This window comes from Mirounga angustirostris, unplaced genomic scaffold (genome assembly GCF_029215605.1).
Source record: "Mirounga angustirostris isolate CCGP_5_RB_7025 unplaced genomic scaffold, mMirAng1.0.hap1 SCAF_9, whole genome shotgun sequence".
Lineage (NCBI taxonomy): Eukaryota > Metazoa > Chordata > Mammalia > Carnivora > Phocidae > Mirounga > Mirounga angustirostris.
In genome coordinates, this window is record NW_026991717.1 from 119,700,673 (window position 1) to 119,715,526 (window position 14,854).

Consider the following 14,854-nt stretch of genomic DNA (forward strand, 5'->3'; position numbering starts at 1 on the left):
CGCCGGGGAGAAAACGGGCTCAAAGAACTGCAACTCCCAGCAGCTTCGGGAGGGGGGGCGTGGCGGCAGGGCGGGGCGAGCCAGACGAGACCTTAAAGATCATTCTAGTCCAACCCCTCGCTTTACCACGACGGAAGCGCTGGTTCTGACGTATTGGGCCTCACTGGGCCTCAGCCCGCGACGAGTCGGAGAGTCCCAGGCGCGAAGTCTCCGGCCCTGGAAGAGGGGTGGCCGGAGGTGCGAGATGCAAGTGGGTAAGGTCTGTGCCACACATCCGGCGAGGGGGCGCTACTGAGAAACACTGAGAAACCCGGGGAGCGGGGGTCAAAGGTGCGCCGCTCGCCCCGGGGCCTCCCGTGGCTTCCACAACGCACAACTCCCGGAATGCAGAGCGCCTCGCGGACTCCGCTCTGCGCCTGCGCGCTGCCCGCTGCCCGCTGGGGCTTGTAGTTCGCGGAGGTTTGGGCCGCAGGCGGCTCGCGCTCGTGGGGTGTGTAGGGCGCTGTGGAGTCGCTGTACCCTCGCGCCTCACCTGTCATTCACAGTCCTTTCTGCTAGGCTTTCCAGACGTCCCTTGCCTCCCTCTTCCGTACAGCCCCACATGCTCTTTCCCGGCCAGTCGGCCCGACGGCTCCTGTTAGCGTAGGGCCTTCCCAGGTGGTTTGCACTTTGAGAGCTCCTGGGGCGAGGGGAGCCATTAGCACTTTAAGTCATCACCATCACCAGGGGAGCTTCCCGGGTTCAGTCTGCACTCCCCGGCCTGGCCCAGAGCCCCGGGGTCATCTGTGGGGGAAGGGACCCAAGAATCTGCATGCTTAATAAGCGCCCCGTGAGCCTTTTAAGGTCTTATTCAAGTTTTGAGAACCACCGAGGAAGGTGTCAGGCACATCGGGTGGAATATAGCATCACCTTAATACTGTATAGCCCTCCCCCTCCCAAATGGCATTTTAGGAGTCTTTCAAAACGATTCGTGAGAAATGGTTTTAAAATAAAATCTGCTAGAGTGGTCAGAATCCATATTTGAATTGGAAACAGTTCCTCCAGGAGTGGTGATGAGATGAATACTTTATTTGGGCTTAAAACTTGGCTCTACAAGAGCAAAAAGGAGCACGGAGTAGTTTACGTAGTTACCACTGGTAGGAGGAAGAGCAGGGACTGCTCTCTGTTATTTTTCCTGATGGCCCATAAGTGGGACACTGGAGAACAGTGGCATTCACAGTGACTCTGGTCACCCTTAGTATAGGTCAAGATGGAACATATAGTAATTTGGTAAGGCATTTCTCCAGGGATTCTAAGCTAATGTCTGAGGCTCTCTAGTGGTCCCATCCCTCACCAGCAGTACCTGCCTGACGGCCCTGACCTGGTAAGGACAGGGATGTACCTCTGAATAGGGCATATCTAATTTTGGCCTCCTAACTCCTCCCCTTCCAAAGACACCTGCTGTCCATCACCTGCCCTCCGTACCTGGACCATCTTTACTTTCCCCACAAGAGGTGCCTTCAGTACAGGCTGGAACTGACAGGCCTGGAAACCAACCTGGGAGGGCCTAGGTTCCACTGTGCCTTTGCCCACCTAGAAGACAGAATTGGTAGTTCAGGGATGGTGAAGGCAGGGTCACAGAGCAGTTTGGTGTGCTGAGGGGTGCAGAAGGCAGAGGGCACTTGTGTGAAATGTCTGTAGTCAGAGGGATGGTAGACTGGGATGATCTAGAAATTCTGTTGTGTTCTCTCTCCCTAATCATATGGATACATATATGTCTTCCCAAAGATTCATGAGAGCTAATTACTCCATCCTGGGCCCTGCTTTGAAATGCTGATCACTCAAGAAGCACGGGGGAGGTTAACTTTGAGTGTCTTAAACTTTAGATTAGAGGTCACACACTCAGCCTCCTTCAGTGCCTCAATAACAGAGATGAGAGAAGAGGGCCGGGTAGGGCACATGGAAGATCAGAGGGTGCGCCCTGACTGAAGGGGGCTGTTAATTGCCTCCTATCAGTTGTTCCTACTCAGGAACCCAAGACTACTGTCTCTAGATCTTTTTAAGAAAAAACAGACAATAGGATTTGTATATGAAACATCCTGATTGTTTAATGTTGGCAACCAATTGAAACATTTTTAAGTACAAGTAGACCAAAACAGAACACTGTGGGCTGTCCTCTTGTGACCTCAGCTTTGGAGTCAATATCCAAAGCTGGCATATCCCCCAGCTATTTTTATGAGACCAGCTGAGAACCTGGAGGACTGGTGGGTGGTGGGCTGAAAGAGATGGGCACCAAAGCATCGAAAAACTAGAATTCCTGGTCTTTCTGTCACTGCTGGGAGGAATTCAGCTATCATTTTAAGGCAACCCTTTGTTTTACAGATGAGGGAGAAAAGACTAGAGAATAGAGAAGGCAGGGATCTGCCCAAGGTCATGCAGAGCTGGTTCCTGCCCTGGGACCAGACCCCAGGTATGCCAGCTCTCAGGCCACTGAACCACGTGAACTACGGCTTCAAAACCAGGACACCAAACCTGGCTCCACCAGAACAGAAAAGGCTTCCCCCAAGTTGGAAAAAGATGCCCTTTCTGACCAGAGTCAAAGTTTCCCTGAAGCTTGTCTCGCCCAGCTTCCTCATTGGCTCATGGGATCCACCCTCTTCAGGGATCCTCCCCCTACTCTGCAAGTTCTGGGAGAGGGGACATTCCCTGAGAGGACAAGGGTCACACAACACCATGACTGAGTCTGGCAAGGTAAGGAGGGCACTTGCAGGCTGGCTGCCCCTTTGGGGGCCCCTTGGACCTCAGGAATGCGTGACGGCACAGTTTGGAGCTGAGGGACCCCACATAACTCCCAAGGCCTCTGACCCAGAGAGCTCTGAGTCGGCCTGAGGTACGGAAGGAGGCCTGGCAGAATGGGAAGCCCCCTGGCTGAGGCCAGTGGGCTCCAGGGGCAGAGAACCCCACGAGCATGGGTTAACGGGCATCCTTATCCTGTCTCTCCTCAGCCCATCCTCTACTCCTATTTCCGGAGCTCCTGCTCATGGAGAGTTCGAATCGGTAAGAGCTGGGCCTCCACCAAGAGCCTCGGTGGGAGGGGATGGGGGTAGAAAGAGCCCTGAGTGACAAGCTGGCCAGGGACGCAGGGATCTTCTGTCAGATGGGGCACCTCCACCGAGGAAGTCCAACAAGGGCGGGGGGTGGCAGGAAGGTCTCCCCCACTGCTCTCCAAAGCCACTTGGCAACCACACGGAAAGCAGGCTCACAAAACCCAGAGGTGCTTGGTAACTGGCAGGGAACAGCTGGCCTTGCGCAGTTCTGATCTTATTTCATCCGGCACATTAAACAGAACTGGCCCGAGTCAACCCCAGAGGCTTCGAGGAAGCAGAATGTGGGGCCCTCCGGTGTAGCCCCAGCTTGACACAGTGCTTGGCAAAGATCATAGGCGTCGCTCATACTGAGGGAAAACCATGCTGAGTGTTTTTATGTACATCATTCCACTGAAACCTCGGCAACCTAGGAGGGAGGGATCATTATTGTCCCCATTGTACAAGTGAGGAAATTGAGGCACGGGGACATTAAATGACTTGCCCAAGTCTGTGGAGCTAGCAAGAGGCCGAGATGGAATTCGAACAGCTAGTCTGACTCGAGAGTCCATGTTCTTTTTTTTTTTTTAAAGATTTTATTTATTTATTTGAGACAGAGAGAATGAGAGAGACAGAGAGCACATGAGAGGGGGGAGGGTCAGAGGGAGAAGCAGGCTCCCTGCCGAGCAGGGAGCCCAATGCGGGACTCGATCCCGGGACTCCAGGATCATGACCTGAGCCGAAGGCAGTCGCTTAACCAACTGAGCCACCCAGGCACCCCAGAGTCCATGTTCTTAACTACGCGCTATGCTGCCTGTCAGATGAGGAGACTGAGGCACAGGGGCTCATTAATTCATTAAGCTCCTTGCCCAAGGCCGCACAGCTAGCAAATGTGATGGACTCTGAACCCAAACAGTCTGCCTCCGGGAGTCTGGCCCTCACCGGGAAGCCATCCGCCGTGACCCTCCCCCACCCCACCATCACTTGGTATTTGCTGGAATCAGTAGGCAAGCGCACTGGGGTGCCAGAGGACACATTTCTCCAAGAAGACACCCTCCCCTGGGCCCAGGGCCTCTGCCCTAGCTGGCCAGACGGGAGCCACAGGAGTGCTGTCTCTGCAGGGCCCGTGTGGGCCCGGCCACTTGTCCACAGTGGGGCTGACCAGTGCTGAGGAAGGGCCCCGTATCTCCCAGGCTCTCTTCAGCCTGCAACACGTCTCCTCCTCCTCCCCTCACTCCTTTGCCTTCACCCGAGGTCAAGTTGGACGTGGGCCATCCCCACGTTTCAGTGCCTGTCTGCATGCATACACACAGAGTCTTACTCGGTTGACCAGGGAAAATGATCGAAGGGCACAGAGAGGAAATCTGGTCACTGGGAGTGACAGCAGATGCTGTGAGACCACCAAAGAGCCCTGATGCTCTGCTTGGAATCGGTAGTCAACAACTCTGAGGACAGAGAAAACAGATGAGAATGGGATCCTTCTCTAGCAGGTGTCACCTGCTTGTGTGTGCACTTTGTGGTCACCTGAGCACCTTTCCTTGGCCCCTGGACACCTTCATGAGGGAATAATTGCAAGTCTCCAACAAATAAGCCCTGCTCGCCACTGTTTACGGCCCTGGAGGGGGCAGAGGTAATCAGGACACTTCCCTGCTGCCCTCCCGGGCACACGCCTGGACAGCACTGCCCAGGGGCACGGGGACCCGAGGGGGTGTGGAGAGTAAGGCTCTGAGAGTTCAAGGGCAAGAGAGGCGGAGTGTCAGAGACCTGAGGTGGGGGAATGAGTGGTGACCCGGGAAGCTGGAGAGATGGGGACAGGGCCAGGCTGGGCCTTGATCACCTAGCAGCGTGGAGAAAGAAGCCTCCCTTGGCAGCCTCATGTGGAGCCAGATGCTGTCCCCTGACACTGCTGTCTCTCACAGCTCTGGCCTTGAAAAGCATCGACTATGAGACCGTACCTATCAACCTCATAAAGGATGGGGGACAGCAGGTAAGGAGGCCGCCCGTGGGCCACAATGTGGGAGTTGGAAGTCTTGGAGAGGGACCCAGCAGAGGGTGCAGATTTCTGCCCCCCCAAAAGGTGAACCTGCCGGCCCTCCCACTGGGAGTAAGGGGACAGGCTGTGCAGCACGAGGAGCCATGGGAAGGGCCCAGGTTCCAGGCCCCATGCCACAACCTGGTCTCTCGGTGCCTGACCCTAGGAGAGTGGGCAGCGAGTGGGTCCTTGCCTCATGCTGGGCCCTCTGGACGTGCCTTAATGGCCACAGTGTGAGGTACAGGGAAAAACACATAGCCAGGCCATTGGGGTGAATCCTGGAGCTCAGCAGCCACTGGATTTGGGGATATGGCATGGATCCCCTAGGCATCTCTCTGGAGCCAGGGCCTTCCCCAGGGGAGGGAGGTGCAGGTGGGCCACAGGCCTGGGGTCTTCCTGCTGGCTTGGTTCTGCTCTAGCCAACTTGGGCCAGGCTACCTCGCTCATCAGGTCCTTGTCTCCACAGTTCTCTGAAGAATTCCAGGCACTCAATCCAATGCAGCAGGTGCCGGCCCTGAAGATCGACGGAATCACCATTGGCCAGTCAGTGAGTGCAGGGTCTGGGAGGCCCCTGGTGAGAGCGGTGCCCTGAACGAGAGGACCTCACAGCCCTTATTTGGGTGGCCAAGCGCCTGGCCCTTAGTAGGGACGTGCTAAGTTCTTGCCAGATGGAGGAAGTTTGCCAGGTGGTTTGGGGAAGTGAGGGGAGACTCTAGCCTCTGGGGAACCAAGTTCTGCAGGATGGGGGTCCAAGAAGAGCTCCTCCCTGGGGGAGTTTTGGCTTCATGGGCTCCAGCTGAGGAGGGCGAGGAGGAGCTTGCTGGCCCTGTCACTCTGGCCCAGGGGTCCACATGCCCTCCCCATGCCTCACTGCTCCCCTCCAAACAGCTGGCCATCATTGAGTACCTGGAGGAAACTCGGCCCACTCCGCGCCTCCTGCCGCAGGACCCGAAGAGGAGGGCCCAGGTGCGCATGATTTCCGATGTCATTGCCAGTGGCATCCAGCCCCTACAGGTGTGGCTCTGGACTTTCACCCCTGCACACCTCTCGCATGCCTCCCCCCACGCGCTCTTACCTTCAGACACACGGGGAATGTGAGGTGCCACAGTGGGGCACCCAGCTTGGGAGTGGGGGTGGGGGGAGCACAGGAGGGATTCTCAGTGGCTTAGACCTAGACCATGTGGCAGAGGGGTAAGGGATCCCAGAAAGTATCTGCCCTGCTGGGTCCCCAGCCGCATTCTGAGAAGCCCCAGGTTTTCCAAGGACTCGTCCAGAAGTGCTTGGGGAGGGGTGGGGCCCGGTGGCGGGGGGAGGCGGAACAGCAGAGGCCCAGGCCCACCACCGCCTTTAACCAGAACAGCTTCCCTCTCATTTCTTCTGTGTTCTAGATTGGGAGTCTCAAAAGATTGTATTTTTTAAAGTTTTTACTGGTAAAATAATAATAATAAGTATTCAAGCAGTTCATCTGTGTTAACCCCTGACTTTGCAAATGAGGAAATCACCCCACAAAGGTGGAGGGACTTTGCAGAGTCATTCCCCTAAGTATGGCAGAGTAAGTACCAGAGCCCGGGCTCCCCGACTGTGCACTGGGCCCCCGTCCCCGAGTTACCTTGTCCTGTTTAACAAAGGAGATTGGAGCAGACGGACAGCCCCATTTTACAGATGAGGAAGCCGAAGCTCAGAAGTGAAATGGCTCCCGGGTTGTAAGGATGGAATCAGAGTCCTGATCTCCTGAAACCCAGTCCTATGCTCCTCCTCCATCCAAGCCCCAGCCCTGTGCTGTGCACGTGCAGACGCACACACACACCCGCTCTCCTCACGAGGAGCCATGTAAGGGAGACGCATTGGATGCAGGGGAGATGGGCCTCAGGTCATGGCCACACACCTTAAAGCCACAGCAGCGCCCTGTGCCCCGACCCTTGCACATCTCTGCCAGGCCACAAGGTTCCAGACCACAGGGACCACTCAAGCAACCTGAGAAGGTGGCTGCTGGGATCACTCACCCCCTCCCAGTGCCCTGATGGGGAGAGGGGGCTCATGGAGGCCAGGAAAGGACAGATGGACAGCCAGGGGTGGGTGGGAACTGAGCTGCCCTGAGGGGGCTTGGCTGGGGGTCAGGCCCAGCCTGGCTCCCAAAGCCAGTCACAGCTTATCCTTGGTTGCATAGAACTTGTCTGTCCTGAAGCAAGTGGGACAGGAGAACCAGCTGACCTGGGCCCAGAAGGTCATCCGCTCTGGCTTCAACGGTGAGTCCTTCCCCCTGCAGGCCGCCCCGTGACCACTCAGAGAAATGGCCCTTGTGCCTAGGGCCCTGGGCATCTGACTCAGCCTCCCAGGCTCTTTGCTCCTGACAGTGGCATGGATGAGGGTAGGGGTGCAGGGCTGAGGAGGTAGTAGGGCTGGATGGCATCCAGACCTGGCCTCAACCTCGGGCACTTCTGGGAACCTCAGCCCCCGAGGCCCACAACCCTTTGGAGCGGGATGGTCTACCCTTGGCCTCACTGCCCACCCCAGCCAGGAACCGAAGACCAGTAACATCTGTGGGAGAGCTGCTGCCTTGGCCAGTGGCCGGCCTTGTTCCTTCTCGGGGAGGGAAGGACAGCTGGACTTGAGGAGCCCAGGGAAACATCATCTGTCCCCACACCCCCATGAACTCTCTCCAGATGTGGTTGGCACATTCCCTGGAGCCCACATGCTGCAGCTGGTCACTCAGATAGCTGCCCATTTCAGAACGATGGGGGCCAAGGTCCATTCTGTGCCCAGAGTAAGATGATTCTCGTGGCCTTCCCACAGCTCTGGAGCAGATCCTGCAGAGCACGGCAGGGAAGTACTGTGTGGGAGACGAGGTAAGCCCTCCCCAGGCCTTCCCACAGGAGCCTTCTCCCTCCACCCCCAGGGCAGGGGCAGGTCAGAGAGCTTCTGGAGGAGGCATGGGGGTGGGGAGAGGGGCCAAGGTCATAATTCTGGTTCCAGGGCCCCCCTACCTCATCCTGAGGTGTCTCCTCCCTGCTGGGAGCCCTCAGTAAGTGCCTATGATGGTGGTTAACAAGCATGATAAGATCCACTGAGACAGTCCAGCCTTCTCTGGCCACCCACAGACTTGGTTGTCAGGACAGCTGGAACCTGGCCTGGGAGAAGCACAGACAGGCCCAGGGGGCGGGAAGAGGAGAGAGGTGGGGTGGGGGGGATGGGGTGGGGGAGCCAGAAGTAGACAGGAATGCCAGGGGCTGGCGCCCCAGTGGACACAGCGAGGCCAGCCTGTGAGTCCGGGGTGCGCATCCTGAGGCAGACCCCCCAACCCTGTCTCAGGTGTCCGTGGCCGACCTCTGCTTAGTGCCTCAGGTGGCAAATGCTGAAAGGTAAGACAGCCCCACCACCCTCCCTCCTCCGCCTGGTTCCTCCCCTCAGAAGGCCCAGCCTCCTCCCACAGTCGGGCCCTAACTTCAGCTACTGGGGAAGCCCCTCACGCAGAGGCTCTCCCAGACTGGCCAAGGAGCCCCCCTGGGCCAGGCCTCCCCGGCTCCTGTGGCCTGGAAGAGCCAGTGGGGGACCTCAGTGGAACGCCCCCTACTGTGCCCATCACAGTCCGTCTGACACTGTCTAGCATCTGCCCCTAAGAGGCGGTGGCTTGCCCAGTGGACACCCCTAGAAGAAACCACCCCAAGAGCCTGCTCCCCACGATGGGCTGTGCCCGTGCCTGGCAGGGAGCTCTCCTCTGCGGTCCTCCATCAGCCCTTCAGTGAGGCATGAGAGAGTACCTCTCTGGAAGGCATCACACCAGGCACCGTTGGGACACGGAGATGTTATGACACATTCGCTGCCCCTGAGAAGCTTATGACATGGGTGGAGAGATTATCTGTGTATGTAAATGGCGAGCGCTGTGTCTTACGCGGAGTAGGTTCTTGATGAATCGCCATCACTTGGAATACGAGCAGTAGCAACAGAGATGCTAGGCCGTCTTGCATGAGACCTGCCCATCCCCAAGGCCGCCTGTGAATCGGGCCCCCACGTGGCTGGACAACTTCCTGGCCCTTCCCTGGCCAGTCCCCGGGGCCTCATCCAGCCCGCCTCTGTGTGGCCCTCACCGCCCCCAGGGCAGTCTCCCTGTGCCCCAGCAGACCTGGTGTTGAGATGGTGTTAGACAGGTGTTTCTCTGCCACAGGTTCAAGGTGGATCTCACTCCCTACCCTACCATCAGCCGCATCAACAAGACGCTGCTGGCCTTGGAGGCTTTCCAAGTGTCTCACCCCTGCCGGCAGCCAGACACACCGCCTGAGCTGCGGGCCTAGCTCCCCAGCTGTGCCCCATGGGTGAGGGGGCAGGGAGAGGGTGCAGGAGCAGAAGCTGGGGGGAGGGGGTGCTGAACAGGCCTGGCAACAAGCAGGCCCTACTGGAGAAGCAGGAGACCTGAACTCCTTGAACTTGGACTCAAGCCCTGGATCCGCCTTCCCACTGAAAATCCTTGTGCCTCAGTCCCCTCATCTGTCCAGTGCGGGTAGTGTGGGGGAGAGGATGCTGGGAGGGAGGGAGGCAGGAACATCACCGGTCATCTGTGTCGTGGGGCAGTCGTGAAGATGAGGTGAGAATGTAGCCTAAAACGCTTGGTGGGTTCGGCAAGGAGACGTAAGGGAGCCTGCGCGCTCTTCCCATGCCCGCAGCTGTACCTGACTCCAGAGAAGGCCCACACTGAAATTTGATCATTAAACTGAAGCCCAGGCCTCCAGGTTGTTCAGTTAAGGCTGAGCCGCGTTCCAGAAGATGAACACTCTTCCTAGCTGGAATCCCCCTGCATCTGGGCCAGGAGAGAAAAACGTCTGAAAGCCTGCCAGAGAGAAGCAGACCAGATCCAGAAGAGAATAGATAGAAACGGCAGGAAAGAAAGCATTTTGTGACCAGCTGAGTTTCCAGGGCTAGAAGGGTACCAGGAAGTGGCCCACTGGAGCACGGAGGGGGAAGTTGGCCCTCTCAAGCCAGAACAGTCCTAGGAGTAGGCACTTGGAATAAATCCAGTCATGAAGGGCCCTGGGAACCGGAGGCAGGCTCCTCCATGGGCAGCATGACCCGCCACTGCCCAGGCTGGTTCCGGACCCCACGCAGCTAGCAGCTTGCCTTGAGATCCCTTCTGGGGGTGGAACAAGATGACTTTTATGTCCTGTACCTGAGATTTTATTTCCCCTGCATGGCTAAGGCTTCAACAGTGAGTTCAGGTAGATGTGTCTGGTTCACATGGAAGCCACCACTCTCAGCGGACATGAGTCCCTTTTCTTCAGCCCCGACCCCAGGGCACCTAGTTCTCCCATCCTCCCGGGCTCCTTTGTGTCCTCTCCTTCCTGAACTTGGGTTCCAGGCTTTAGAATGACCAAAAGGGGCCACTCTTGTTCCTGAGACACACTGGTCCTGGCAGAGCCAGAAAAAAGCACAGGGCATTCCGTGAGACACAGCAGTGTTGAGGGAGACTCGGTGGTTCCTCCTGCCCTGCCTCCATCTTTCCGTCCGCTTACTCCAGGCTTGCCCGGCTGCGTAAAACTTGCCCCTGGGCTCTCTCCAGGAAACCTTGACTCAAGAGACTGATCTCCTCAGCCCAGGGATCAGGACTCGCACCTGATTTGGACATTTGGAGTTGAAGGTGATTAAAGTCCCTGTAGATTTTAAAGATACCAGCTTGCAGTGAGCCTTCCCCGGTGACTTCCCCACCTGGGAGCTGGAACGTGTGGCCTTGTGACTGGGAGTGTGGCAGACATGGCCCTTGCTCTTGAACTCCTGTCCCTCACTTACCCTGGGAAGTTCCCTTGGCCACTTGGAACTCTCCCACTCAGCGTGGTTAGTCTGTTACCTACCTGCTTGTCTGTCTGATCCAAAATGACTTCTAAGAGTTGCCGTATTTCGGCTCAGGTCTTCTCCTGGATACTGTCAGAGTATTAACTCATTTAACCTGGGACTCTATCAGCCATCCTAAAACTGGTGGCAAAAGCCTAATGGATTGTAAGGAAATCTAAATTAGGTAAAGAGGTGATACAGCCTGTTGTCAAAACATTCTAGAAACCATCCCTCATCTGTTGCACAAAACTAACTTCACATACTTTTCTCCATAGTTCCGGTCCTCTAGTTCAACAGGACTTTTCTGGTATATGTCAGATGTAAATTGAAAATCAGCTGTGGGTGGATGGGAGGAGAGAGAACACATGTTGGGGGGTTTCCTCTGGGCTCAGCAGAGATCCTTGGAGTCCCATTTCTGAGGCTCTCCTTTCTAGCTGACTTCCCCAGACTCCACCCCACCCCCAAACTCAGACAAACCTGACCTTGCCCCACAAAAACAGAAATGTGTCCAAGCCAGAGAAACTCATCCCGGGCTCCTCTGAGGTGACTCACCTGGAACGTGCTGGGTTCCTGCAAGGATCCCACATCGATTATCTGCACCACTCAGGAAGTGACTAAACCTTTGTGGCTCTCGGCTGCACTGGCTTTAGGAGGACAGTGGTCCATCCATCTTACCTCATGATGTTTTTGTAAAGGAGATTTTTGTATTTTTTTTTTTTTTTTGAGACCGAGAGAATGAGAGACAGAGCATGAGAGGGAGGAGGGTCAGAGGGAGAAGCAGACTCCCTGCCGAGGAAGATTTTTGTATTTTAAAGCTAGAACTTAAACCTCGGGAGCTCTCCACACAGCTGGCAGCACCACAAGCTGGTCTCAGGACCAGGGCTGGGGACCACCCTTGCCACCTTCTTCACCCAGACCTGAGGAAGAGTGCCTGGGCTCTCCAGGGCCTACGACGACTCTGGGTGTCTCCCGCGGCCTTCGGCGGACCAGGCCTGTGAGGAAGTGATGGAACGGGGGGGCTGCAAGGCAGGCCCGGGGAGCCACCAGCCCAGGGTAAACTGAGGGGTGGAAAAGGCATGGGTGGAGAGGGGCGTTGGATGTGCAGAGGACCAGAGTTTATGAGAAAGGAGAGTGGTCTGATTTCGGGGCTTGCAGTTTTGAGTCAGAGTGAGGCTGTCACTCTGTGTTCCAGCCCTGGGCCCTCCGTGGAGTCCGGGTCACCAGCATGCTTAGCTGACCTGCTCTTGAGGGGTGTGGAGACCCAAGACTTTGCTAGCTTCAGCCGTCCGCATTGGGAACCCTCCTCTAGGGACCTGTGGCTGGATACATGGGAGACAGGAGAACCCCCTTTATTCCTAGAGGAACTCAGCTGCGCTCTAGGGAGTAAGAGAACGCATTTCGAAACCATCTTCCCTGCATGAGAGCAGAGTTCCCTCGAGCGCCTCTAGGGCTGCACTCCCGACCCCCGTTCCCCCCGTGCCATTCAAGGGGACTAGCCTTGCTCCTTAAGCGCTTGTTAGATAGAAACCCATCCCTGTACAGCCATGGCTGGCGCCCCCCCCCCCCTCCTGGAATGTCTCTCCTCTTTGGGGGCCCTAGAAGATCACGAAGGAGCAAATATTTCCCTAAGTGCTGAAACTGGTCAGACCGAATGGCTCCGAGGCTTAGCAATAATTAGGCTTCTCTAAAGGGCTTTGAAAACTACCTCTTCTGTGACTTCCTTACGTCTGCAACTAAGTTCCTGTTTTCAGGGGTCAGAGGTATCTCTCAGTTCAAAACCATCACCTATTTCGGGGACATTTTCCAGTAGGGGCTTCTCTCTACAGGCTGAGTGGGCGGTAAGAGTCAAGTCCTTCATTCCCACCTGTTGTCAGATCCCTGACTCTGTCGGAGGCCACAGGGAGACCTGATCTGCAGCCACGGGGGGAGTGGCCACAGGGGTGACAGGCAGATGCTGCAGTGGCCTGATACTGCTAATTAGGTGCAAAGGGTCTTTCACCGCTATAGAGGTAGGAAGTCCTGGCAAATACTTTAGAAGGATGAAAACAGCAAAGAGAAGCTGCCAGGAAATACTTGAGGACAAAGCAAAACATACAGGATTTTGTTCCAAAGCAAAATACATACCCATTAGGGGCGCCTGGGTGGCTCAGATGGTTGAGCGTCTGCTTTCCGCTCAGGTCGTGATCTCGGGGTCCTGGGATCGAGCCCCACGTCAGGCTCCCTGCTCAGCGGGGAACCTGCTTCTCCCTCTCCCTCTGCCTCTCCCCCTTCTCATGCTCTGTGTGTCTCAAATGAATAAATAAAATCTTAAAAAATTACATATCCATTAAGGAAAGTAGTAAGCTTACTGAACATGCCAATGGATTCACATACTCATAACGACTCATTGTATCGGCTCCTCCTAACTTTTAAACATAACTTATTTAGTTCTTGATTCCAAAGTCACCAGCAGGCATCATTCCACTTTGGGAGAATATGTGAACTAACATGGCTGTTGAGTTTAGCCAGAACCTCGTAGGTTAAAGCACATCAGACTGAATGTAATCCCGAGCTATGTCAGGGTCAATGAAATGACAGGAGTGCCCCCCCCTTTTTTTTTAAGATTTTATTTAATTGAGAGAGAGAGAGAACAGGGGGAGGGGCAGAGGGAAAGGGAGAGGCAGAGAATCTCAAACAGCCTCTGGGCCCAGCATGGAGCCTGACGCTCACGACCCTGAGATCATGACCTGAGCCAAAATCAAGAGTCGGACACTTAACCAACTGAGCCACCCAGGCGCCCTTAGAGTAGTACCTTTAAAAGTTAAAAAATAATCTTCAATATGGGGCACCTGGCTGGCTCAGTCAGTGGAGTGTGCAACTCTTGATCTTGGGTTTGTGAGTTCAAGCCCCACATTGGATACAGAGAAATTCTTTTTTTTTTTTTAAGATTTTATTTATTTATTTGACAGAGAGAGATATAGCGAGAGAGGGAACACAAGCAGGGAAGAGGGAGAAGCAGGCTTCCCGCGGAGCAGGGAGCCCGACGCAGGACTCGATCCCAGCACCCTAGGATCATGACCCGAGCCGAAGGCAGACGCTTAACGACTGAGCCACCCAGGTGCCTTGAGGGTACTTAAATTCTTTAAAAATAAATAAAGTGACTTTCAATATGTTAAGTGTTAGCGGTGACATACTACATTTAGCATACCCAAACATAACTCATTAAAGACCCCCAGCTCCATGTAGTCTGCCTGGGCTCTTTACTGGTTGTGCTGTAGTTTGGTGGGCAGATTATATTTATTTAACTCACAATTACTTCCAACCCCTTCCTCTTTTATACAACAGCCTCTAAACTACGTTGCAAAGGAAGGCAGAGGAAGATCCAGCAGGCTTGTAGAACCACAGATATCTGAAGAAAAGATTTTAATGGTACCCTTCCTGCTCAGATTAGGAGTCTTTCTCATTTTGTAATAAATGCCAGCGATGTGCACAGGCATCATTTTAAGATATGTCTAAGACATCTTAGGGTGTCATTTTTGAAATGGAAATAGACTGAATTAATATCACCCAGACTGTGTACATGATTACCCTGGTGTCCACTGTACCAGTTCCAAATTTGAACACAGGAAGTTCACTGGAAAATGAACATCACTGGAAACTAGATACTGATTAAACTCTATAATGTTCTATTTAGTGATCATCGCTCTAAACCCACTTTTTCTGCCCTTGGGCCAAACCCAGTTCCCAGTTCGTAATACTCTGCCATGAATTTAAACACAGTTGAAAGATCTGTCATTAATCTGTCTCAATTTTTTTCTTAATTGTTAATTTTTCTTCAATTTTTATAATCAATAGATTACAGAATAATTCATATAGATTGACAGCATACCTTTCCTCTAGGAGGAATGCAGAGATGAATAAAAAATATAAAATGTAAATCAGGTTCATTAAGATAGAACTCACA

General features: G+C 54.6%; 1 protein-coding gene across 5 annotated transcripts; it reads left to right on the forward strand.

Moving 5' to 3' along the window:
- The first annotated feature begins 125 nt into the window (after positions 1-125).
- Positions 126-9,813, forward strand: GSTZ1 (glutathione S-transferase zeta 1). Of its 5 annotated transcripts, none has more exons than XM_045901310.3 (9): positions 126-259; positions 2,985-3,036; positions 4,982-5,049; positions 5,561-5,641; positions 5,983-6,108; positions 7,262-7,340; positions 7,888-7,940; positions 8,404-8,453; positions 9,257-9,813. In XM_045901310.3, the coding sequence occupies exons 1-9, from the start codon at positions 245-247 to the stop codon at positions 9,381-9,383; spliced, it is 651 nt and encodes a 216-aa protein (XP_045757266.1). In that variant the 5' UTR covers positions 126-244; the 3' UTR covers positions 9,384-9,813. The 5 variants fall into 5 exon arrangements, with proteins under 5 accessions (XP_045757266.1, XP_045757267.1, XP_045757262.1 ...); XM_045901311.3 differs by having other exon boundaries at positions 131-250; XM_045901306.3 differs by lacking the exon at positions 126-259 and adding an exon at positions 2,362-2,730.
- The last annotated feature ends 5,041 nt before the right edge of the window (positions 9,814-14,854 follow it).

What these genes read in the sequence shown, in the direction of transcription:
- GSTZ1 (XM_045901306.3), top strand. Translation starts at nt 2,362, where the DNA reads ATGAGGGAGAAAAGACTAGAGAATAGAGAAGGCAGGGATCTGCCCAAG. An exon ending in TAAAGGATGGGGGACAGCAG is followed by an intron (nt 5,050 to 5,560) that starts GTAAGGAGGCCG and finishes TTGTCTCCACAG; the next exon opens with TTCTCTGAAGAATTCCAGGC. An exon ending in AGTACTGTGTGGGAGACGAG is followed by an intron (nt 7,941 to 8,403) that starts GTAAGCCCTCCC and finishes ACCCTGTCTCAG; the next exon opens with GTGTCCGTGGCCGACCTCTG.